The sequence below is a fragment of the Kryptolebias marmoratus genome, linkage group LG4, assembly GCF_001649575.2.
Source record: "Kryptolebias marmoratus isolate JLee-2015 linkage group LG4, ASM164957v2, whole genome shotgun sequence".
NCBI classification, from domain to species: Eukaryota; Metazoa; Chordata; class Actinopteri; order Cyprinodontiformes; family Rivulidae; genus Kryptolebias; species Kryptolebias marmoratus.
In genome coordinates, this window is record NC_051433.1 from 17,265,883 (window position 1) to 17,275,746 (window position 9,864).

Below are 9,864 nucleotides of genomic sequence, written 5' to 3' on the forward strand. Positions count from 1 at the left end.
GTATGAATATAATATACAAGTTTCACTTTTTAAATGGAATTACTGAAATCAATCTACTTTTTCATGATATTCTAATTTTATGACCAGCACCTGTATATTATGTCCTCCTTCGCTGCCATGTGTATGTGCCTGTCTGCTGATTATAAGTACATCGCTTCAGGTTTTTTGCTTCTTTTTTTTTTACTATGTCCAATAATTTGTAACTGAAACAGCTCAAAACTGTAAAAGACGAGGCACTTGTAATATATATTTTTTGTAATTTAAAGCTGCTATAAAGCTAATTCTCATGATAATAATGATGTCTGAGTGGTTTGTAGTGACGGTCAGAGTTTAGGAACCGCTGATGGATGAAATGTGTTCCCAGCATGGGTGATGTGAGTGAGTCAGACAGCAGTGAGTCAGTCTGATAATCAGACAGACCAGCAGTGTTAGATAAGAGGGCAGATTGTGTTTGTTCACTTTCGCAAAAATGAAAACATCGTGCCCTTGCTCATGCTGCTTTTGAATTTATATTTTGTAGTGGTTGTAAAAAAATAAAAAAACAAATAAAAAGAAAGTTGTTTTTTAAAACATTTGGGCTTTTGGTAAATCCCCAAGACTCTTATGCCGTTTAAACTCAAGTTTTCTGAGCCAAGCGGAGTCATAAAAATACAGATGCAGATAAATCCATTATGTTTCACTGCAGCCCTAACTAATTTAATGAGTTATTTTCACTGGTGTAGTGGTCCACACCTTACAAAAGACCGAATAAATTGTTGCTCTCAGCTGCTATTAGTTCTTCAAGAACTAAATTTAGCACTTTAAACTTCGTTGTGCTGCTGTTTCTTATCGTTTCTTTTTATGTTCTTCTGTCTTGCAGAGCTCCAGACAGGCCGTTACAGCCAGGAATCAACACTAACTGCTTGAATGTTAATTTACCTTCCCCACATGGAACCTGTTCCCTCTGTCGAACACATGAAGACTCTCACTTACAAGTCTGACTGGACAGAATGCTGTTAATGAGTGACCAGAGTGCAGTGATGTCAAGAGGTGACGGCCGTCCAGATGGGGAGGAGCCTGCTTTGCCGTCTTCCTCGGCAGAGGCTGAGGGGGACGAGGGGATGCCTTCGGGGCATCGGGATCGACTGGTGCAGGGCGACTGCCTCGGGGGAGGGGAGGGAGGAGCTTTGAGAGAAGAAGTGGGGCAAGAAGATGAGGAGATGACTAACAGTTCACACGATCTTTCTTCCTCGGCCAATCAAAGCCCTGAAAGTGTCACGGGATCCACCTCACCGTTCACTAAAAGGTACCGACTTGGTTGCATGTGATTTCAATGTTTAGTTTCTCCCTCAACAGTGGTGTTGTGTCGATTATTAACTGTAAGGTTAAATAAAACGACAACAACAAAACATTCACTGCAAAGCTTTGTTTTTGTGTTTTATTTGGAGCTTTTGCTTTTAGTATATATTGAATTTACACTTTTCTAGACATGGATCCAAAAAAGCAGGATGCATGAGCAGCACTGAGCTAAAACGTATTTTATTTAAGAGATAAAAACCAAAAACGGTGAGATTGTAAAGGTTTTTTATATCACAAAATTAAATAGATAGGATAATCTACATTATCTATATAATATCTTCCAGATTATTGGACGAAGGTTTTTGCACAAATAAAATCAAACTGAAAAAGTTTTACAGTATATCAAAAATTAAATCTCTTTAATCATTTAATATTTTTGTAAAAGTACACAAGACGAAGAAATACACTTTTTATAGATCATAGCACACATGGCAAAATACAGCTTGATAATTATAACAATTAAATGAATAAATATTGACATTTGTCCCCTGCTTGCAAGTTGTAAGTATTTAAAGCTAAGTTGAACTTAAATTATTCAACTTATATGCTTTAAAATCCAAGTTTCTTTAAAAACTTTGCTCCACATACATTGTATCTGTACGTTTCAGCGGCGTCTGATCTGAATATCTTTGTTTCGCGGTGTCTCTGGCTGTGTTCGTCAGTGAGCATGCAGGCAGCGGCGGAGGCCAGGACCGCAGAGAAATGATGACCACAGTTGCTGAGATGAAAAAGAGGCTTCCCTCAGAAAAGCGGAGCCGCAGCAAAGCCAGCACCGTGGAGGCCCTGAACTATGCTCTCAACTGTGTCAAGCAGGTTCAAGGTGATCTGAGGAACCAGACCGACATAAACATGGAATCCCTCTGAACATTTAAACTCTGTTGACTAACCCTTATGAAGTTTCAGATTATTTTCTAAACTTTGTGTGTGTTTGATCACCTGTAGCCAACAGTGACTACTACAAGCTGCTCATGCGAAATGGGCAGGATCAGCGGAGAGATGCCACTGTTTGCACTCTGGAAGAGCTGGAGAGAGTCACGTCTGAGCACAACCTTAAAAATACGGTATGCAGACACACACGTATTCATTTATGTCAGGGGTGTCCAATCCTGGTCCTGGAGGGCCACCATCCTGCATGTTTTAGGTGTTTCTCTAATGCGACACACCTGATTTGAGTGATTAACAGGCTTCTGGAGAGCCTGAAGACCTGCTGAAGAGCAGGGAAACAACTAAAACCTGCAAGATAGTGGTCCTCCAGGACCAGGATTGCACACTGCTGATTTATGTAGATGCATTACTCATAGGAGCTGGAACTTGTATCTTTCTTACATACAGTGGCCACATTTACAAAGTCCATTTGTTGAGTTTGAATTAGATTCAGCGCTCTGATGCTTGAATTGACAGTCTTTCTCTGGCAAAAAAACGTACATTTTTTTTCTCTCACGCCTCTGCATGTGTGCTAACTCCTTCTGTGTGTTTCTGACTTGCTTTGCCTGTGTGCATGTTTTTTTTTCTTTTCTACATACGCGCACATACATCTCTGTGTCCCTGTGCGTAGGATTCGTTCGTCATGATTTTCTCCCTGTCGAGCGGTCGAGTGCTGTACACGTCGGAGCAGGCGCCCAGCCTGCTGTGCTGCAAGAGGAAGTATCTAGAATCAGCGAAGTTTGTTGAGCTGCTCTTCCACCAAGATGTCAATGTCTTCTACTCGCACACGGCACAACCACATTTGCCACCGTGGAGCAATTCGCACTCGGGTATGTTTACATTTTAGCATGCCGTACGTTTTCAGCATGCGTGAGGTGGTTATTACCCATTAATAGTTGGGTGGTGGAAGAAAGCGGCTATTACTGCGCATGAAACGGTTGATGTCACATTCAGCAGCTACACCAAACACCAGTTTCTGAAAGATGCAGATGTAGCACAGGAAGAAAGAAGTCTGCTGCATTTACCGAAGCCAACAAAACCCTCAAAGATGACTGAGTAACGACCTCGACCCCTTGCTCACATGACTTAAATCCTATTAAGAGCTTGTGAGTCTTTTTTTTCAGTGAGACATTTCTAATGAGGCAAGACACAAAGGATACAGCTCTTTGCTGCTGCAGCTATTGAAAGACACTCTAATTTCCCTTTTTATCACCTAAATAAAAACATCCTAACCAAACGGCACAACACATGGAGTTTAAAACCAGGTGTCTTTAGTTTTTTTTCTAGATTATTCAGTTTAGATAATAAAGTGTTTTATGTTTTAGTTTTTCCGACTTGATTGCTTTAACATTCATATAACATACGTTTTATATTAGTTTAGTTTGTACAACATTGTGTTTCTGGTGATTCGTTGAGGCAAATAAACTGAAAACTGAACTCAGATTATTTCACTTTGTCCCCTCTTTGCCTCTGCAGCTGGAGTTCTGTTTGACAGCGCCCAGGTCAAGTCCTTCTTCTGCAGGATCAGGTCAGTCCTTCACATATTTACTTCAAGTCAAAAAATCACCTGCAACAGGTAGTTTTTACCAGTGGATGTCAGAGAAACACAACTAAAACCAACTCTTTAAAGCGCATTGTAGATTTATTCTATAATTCAATGTGTTGGTTTTTATTTTAAAAAAATAATTCAATATATGTTTAGTTTTATTACATAACTATACACATTAGTCAGCCAGAAGTATATGATCAGTATTAGATTAAAATAACCAACACTTTGTGTTTTAATGGGGAAAAAAAAGTAATTGCATCTTGAATCATACTTTGACATTTGCCACCTGCTTAAAAAGAAGGCACAGCAGTCACCTACACCTGCAGCTTTCCGCTTATCAGGAAGTAGCAGAAATCAACAAAAAAAAGCTGTTTAGTGGTGGTTCAGGTGTGTCCAATTGAACTTCAAAAAATCCAGTTATGATTTTGAAAGGATTTGATAGGAAACGGGCCCAATCCTCAAAGATCTTACTCCACAAACTACAAGGCCAGAAGAATCTGCTGCTCATGTGCTGGTACCAAACACTTCAGGATATTCCAGATGTTCTGTGTCAAAGTCACAAATAATCAAACCTAATTTAGTGCTAAAAAGGTGATCTTATTTAAAATGGTGGATGGACATAATATTATGGCTACTTAGTTTGTACAGATAGATGAAGTTACCCCACATAATGAAGGAGTTTACTGATTGATGCCGACTTGAATAAGTTGAATAATGTGACAGTAGCAACATTTGTAGCTCAACAGTGCATAATGTTTTTAAATTTGTGAGTTCATTTTCACTTCTAATTAAACCAAGAGAAAAACAAACAAACAAAAAAAAAACATTTCAGGGGCAGCAAGGACCGTGACGGTGAGATGCGGTACAATCCTTTCCGGATCACACCTTACCTACTGAAGGTGCAGGGAGCAGGAAGTGGGGAGGAGGAGGAGCCGTGCTGCCTGGCACTGGCTGAACGCATCATCTCTGGATATGAGGGTACGGGGATTATCTTGTTTAAGTAATATCCACCTGTTCCTGCATCCTTTCATTTTTTTTATTTTTTTGTATTACTATGTTTCTGTCGGGTTATGTTGATTGTGAGTGTATGCACACTAATTTTTGTAGAAGCATAAAGCCATACGTTTTCCTGATATTTTGTCTTCTATGATTTCTTTGCTCAGCACCTCGGATCCCCATGGACAAGCGCATCTTCACTACAACCCACTCCCCTGGCTGTATATTCCTGGAAGTTGATGACAGGTCAATACACACACAGATAATTCAGTATCTGTAGTAAGTTTTGATAAGGGAGCTCATCTGATGATTATTTCCCACAGGGCTGTGCCTTTACTTGGATACCTTCCACAGGACCTGATTGGCACATCATTACTGACGTGCATCCACCCAGAGGACCGTCCCCTCATGCTGTCCATGCATCGGAAAGGTGAGCGGTTCAGGAGGATGGGGGTCTGGTGATGAAGGAGTTTCCTTACTAAAGAAAATTCTGTCAGCGTTTAAAATGTAAAACAAAAAACAAAAAAAACAGAATGCAGTGATTTGCAAATCATTTCAAAGTTATAGGTAAATGAAAGTAGTGCAATAATGAAGTCATAAAGCTTGAAACTCAAAATTTATTTTAAATCTGTTTGTATGCATGCATGAAGTTGTATCTTGTTGTTATGAACGTAGTGACAAACCTTTCATTGACACCATTTTCAAAAGTTGTACTAAACTCACCGCAGAATTGTTTGTTTTTTATGCAGTGCTTCCTGAGGTGTTCAATATGTTGTCTTTGTACTATTTGTTAATAGATACAGGGTTTAATAAATAGTATTGTGTTGTTTTTGTATCTTGTGTTTGAATCGTCAAACATTTTGAAACAGTTCATTTAAAAATTATAAGTTCAGAGAGAGAGAGAGGATTTTACCTACTGTTGGTTACTGTGAGAAGTTGGTGTTTATCTTTTCTGTCTTCATGCCTTGCAGTGTTAAAGTACGCCGGCCAGCCTCCGTTCGAGCACTCTCCGATGCGTCTGCGCTGTCAGAATGGAGACTACATCACCTTGGACACCAGCTGGTCCAGTTTTATTAACCCTTGGAGCCGAAAGGTGGCTTTCATTATCGGACGGCACAAAGTCAGAACGTACGTACAATTAATTTTATTATTCACCTGTTTTCTTTGAAATTTATTTCTAAGTAAAATATATTTAGTGATTTAAATCAAACAATGTGATGATAAAGATAATGCTCTGCTACTGTTGTTGTTGTTTGCAGGAGTCCTCTGAATGAGGATGTGTTTGCCGCTCACACGAAGGAAAACGTTCCAGTCACTTATGAGGAAATCAAAGATCTTCAAGCAAAAATCTACAAGCTTTTCCTGCAGGTGATTGTTTCATTCACTGAAAACGACACAAACATGTTCACCACTACAGTTAATCAGTTCATCTAAAATGATGTTTGTGCAAATCCACGCAAATACTCTTCACTACATTCACTTCATTGTGTCTGTTGTCCAAAGCCGGTCCACAACAACGGCTCCAGTGGTTACGGTAGTTTGGGGAGTAACGGCTCTCACGAGCACTACATCAGCTTTGCGTCTTCAAGCGACAGCAATGGTAATCTGTGGGAGGACTCGCACCGGGAGCCGGTGAGACATCGCAGTAAAATTATACCCCATGTGTGCATTCTTTAACTATACTGCAAACGTTACTCTTCCTGAGACATTGTGTGTGTGGTTGTGTGCGTGTGTGTGTGCGTGTGTATTTGCAGATGACTTTGCAGCAGATCTGTGCTGACGTGAACCGAGCAAAGACCTGGGGCCGACAGACGTGTCTGGATTCCAGCCAAAAAAATGCTTTTCTTGACAAACCTACCACAGGTAAAGCAAAACCAAAGACACTGAAATATAAAACTGGCAGTAAGAAAATATATTCTAGGTTGCCACACTTGATATCAGCTAAAATGTTTTTTTATTTTTTTTTTATTTCTGCAGTACCTCACCTCCCCTCAGCCTCCAACCTTGATACCAGAGGGAACAATGGAAGCAGGAAACAAACACACATCCCCTCCTATCAGCAAATCAACTGTGTGGATAATATCATCAGGTGTGTAGTAATAGCATTGTAATGATGCTTCACATATTTGTCCCATTGAAGCACTCAGTTCCTGCAGGCACATGACTGTTTTTTTGGATTGTTGCACGATGCAGATACCTGGAGGGCTGTGCAGGTCAAGTTCTAAAACGAAAGAGCGAGTCTCGTTCCTTGGCCACCTCTTCTTCCTCCTCATCCTCTACCTCAGAAGACGACAAGCCCGCAGATGCCACGAACGTGGCTCCGGCAAGTTCAGAAGGTAAAAGCACACAGAGCACGTCTCAGCATTCATTCAAAAGCAAGTCCGGGGTCTTAACGTATTTTCACCTCACTTTCCAGTGGTTGTTTTGGACAGTGAGGTGTCAGTGGGCCCTACAGCTGCAGCAGTTGTCGGGGCGCCTCTGACAGACATCACCATGTCCTCTAAGGCCATGAGTGTTGTCTCTGTCACTAGCCAGTGTTCGTACAGCAGCACCATCGTCCATGTGCCTCAACCCGAGTCAGGTACTAAACAAACGTGTATCAGTGAATCGGCTCATGGAAGCTGCTGGGATGATCTTGTGTAACTGTTTTGTAAATGTCACATTTTAATTAACTAACTGTTTGATATGAGATTGTGAATTATGGTGAAAAATAACCTGTCTGTTGTCAATATATTGTATTTTTTGTGTGTAGTTAGCAAAGTTTCTACCACACTTTTTAATCGTTTTGAACACTATTGAACAGCATTTTTTCCCTGTTTCTTTTTTGTTGTTGTTTTTCACAGAGGCCACAGCACCAGAAGACGCCCCGATGGGCAGCGAGCCTGCCGATGTCGCTGTAACCCCTGTCCGTCCAGCCCCGAGCCCTGCCACAGAGGAGCGAAGGTTTGTGGGTCTCACCAAGGAGGTGCTGTCAGCTCACACCCAGAAAGAGGAACAAGAATATGTGGATCGATTCCGTCATCGCATCCTTCAGAGTCCATACAGCTCCTATCTGCAGCTGGAAAATAGCTCAATGGCTCACTCCCACCACCCAGGTTTGTATATTTGTGTAGAAATTCACCTTTTCTAAAGTAAAGTGTTAAAAGACTTTTTTAATTAGACTTTTTGTTATGTTCTGTCTGTCCTCCTGCAGGAGACCACTTACGCCCAGTAAGTGCTGGAGGTTGGAATCGGTCTCGAAGAGGAAAGCTCAGACACAAGCGACCCAAACCCCAAGGTTCCTCAGACAGCTATGCCTCCCCAACTGGCCCCACTTACCGGGTTCCTGACTCCTCCTGGCCCTCCTCAGAGTCCTCGCACCCCCACATGGCCGAACCCCACAGCCAAACGTCCCCGCTCCAGGTGCCGTTCTTCCCTGGCACTGAGCAGCTGCCCAGACCACAGCAGCTGCCTGGAGCAACTCCTGCAATGCCGCAGCCTCCAGGCCAGCTCGGCTACAACTTTAACATCACGCAGTCGGGCCAGAGCCATCCAGGCGTGCAACCAGTCCAAATGGAGCCCCTGCAGAATGTCCAGAACTTTTACAACTTACAACACGCAATGACTTCAGCTCAGAGCTTTAACCCGTACACAGCTCCTGTCATGGCAGTCATCCTACCCAATTATCCAACTTTCACTCCAGGCTTCCCCTCCATTTACCTCCCTTCCGTTTCCTCCACAGTACCCCAAGCTCCCAACATTATGACAGGCTTTGCACCTGGCAGTGCCTCCTTCGTTCAGCCTCACTTCCAGGCCCAACCTGGCCCCCTCACTCAGACTTCACCCAGCCTTCTTCTGTGCTCACAGAGAGCTAGCTCTGTTGGGGAAGAGGAAGAAGCAGCTGAACCTCGGGCTCTGTTCTCCAGCTCTCGCTCAAGTTCTCCTCTGCAGCTCAACCTGCTACAGGAGGAGCTTCCCAAACTGAGTGAGGGGCAGAGCAGCACTGGACACAACCACTCTGAAAGCCTCCACGAACTGCATGCCACAGAGGTAAGTTTGGCTCTTGCCTGTCTACTTTCATCTCATTTCGAACACCCAGGCAGTGTATGTTACAACACTATATTCAGGTTTAGTGCTAACTTATAAACCTTTGCTTTGTTTAGGGCGATGCCCCTTGTGAGTCCAGTAATCATGATGCCCAGTCTACATCCAGTGAGCTGTTGGACCTCCTGCTGCAGGAAGATGCCAGGTCAGGGACTGGCTCTAATGCCTCTGGTTCTGGATCAGGAGAGTCTGGGTCACTGGGCTCTGGCTCTGGCTCCAATGGTACTTCCACCTCACACACTGGTGAGGATGGAAACACACACTTAACAATGTTTTTAAATTACTTTGTCAAACTTTCTTCTTATATCTTAGATGCTGACTTTATTGCGTGGAGGATTATCCTTATATTTTTTTTATGAGAACCTTTCTTTATTTTACATTGCCAATAAATAAAATAAATACATAAAACTATGGCGCTAAATGCAAGACAGGGGAGGGACTGACAGTTTTACTAAAATGCAAAGTTTTTGTCGAATTACAGGCAGCAGCAACAGCAGCAAGTACTTTGCCAGCAACGACTCGTCAGACACGTCACGAAAAGCTCGTAAGAGCCAGGAGGCACCGGTGGAGCACAAACGCAGCTTCGACACCCGAGTGGAGAACTCCCTGTGGAGCATGATCCAGCACACACCTGAGCATGTCATGATGACGTACCAGATACACCCCAGGTACATATAAGCTGCATTTTGACCGTAAGAGCCTTTGCCAGGACCTTTCTAGGGGCTCATTACTCACCCCTTCTGTTTTTATCAGAAGCAGCAGGAGATATTGTGGGTGAAAAGCCAGGTATGTCGCACACCGAAATGACAGTCGCAGTCGTTGGATTCCAGCCAATGCATGGGGGATTTTATTGACACATTTACTCTTGATCAGCTTGCCCCAAAATCCCAAAGTATCTTTGAGAAAGGGCGTATTTATACAGAAATCAATGCATGATGACTATGCATACTTCTGACCATTTACGTAACTTCTAC

The 9,864-nt window shown here is 42.6% G+C and overlaps 1 protein-coding gene across 3 annotated transcripts in view; it reads left to right on the top strand.

The window, feature by feature from the left end:
* The window catches only part of per3 (period circadian clock 3), a 17,943-nt gene that overhangs the window by 5,508 nt on the left and 2,571 nt on the right, over positions 1-9,864 (top strand). The window contains exons 2-21 of one of the 3 annotated variants that reach the window (XM_037975495.1): positions 860-1,285; positions 2,001-2,158; positions 2,281-2,399; positions 2,894-3,092; positions 3,739-3,790; positions 4,644-4,789; positions 4,975-5,053; positions 5,131-5,237; positions 5,779-5,935; positions 6,067-6,175; positions 6,311-6,439; positions 6,562-6,670; positions 6,785-6,896; positions 7,001-7,143; positions 7,224-7,388; positions 7,651-7,902; positions 8,001-8,836; positions 8,950-9,133; positions 9,372-9,558; positions 9,644-9,701. In XM_037975495.1, coding sequence (XP_037831423.1) covers positions 990-1,285; positions 2,001-2,158; positions 2,281-2,399; positions 2,894-3,092; positions 3,739-3,790; positions 4,644-4,789; positions 4,975-5,053; positions 5,131-5,237; positions 5,779-5,935; positions 6,067-6,175; positions 6,311-6,439; positions 6,562-6,670; positions 6,785-6,896; positions 7,001-7,143; positions 7,224-7,388; positions 7,651-7,902; positions 8,001-8,836; positions 8,950-9,133; positions 9,372-9,558; positions 9,644-9,668 — 3,564 coding nt within the window. In that variant the 5' untranslated portion in view covers positions 860-989 and the 3' untranslated portion in view covers positions 9,669-9,701. Of the gene's footprint in view, positions 1-859; positions 1,286-2,000; positions 2,159-2,280; positions 2,400-2,893; positions 3,093-3,738; positions 3,791-4,643; positions 4,790-4,974; positions 5,054-5,130; positions 5,238-5,778; positions 5,936-6,066; positions 6,176-6,310; positions 6,440-6,561; positions 6,671-6,784; positions 6,897-7,000; positions 7,144-7,223; positions 7,389-7,650; positions 7,903-8,000; positions 8,837-8,949; positions 9,134-9,371; positions 9,559-9,643; positions 9,702-9,864 lie in introns of those variants that run through there. The other 2 variants (XM_037975492.1, XM_037975494.1) reach the window with 2 other exon arrangements.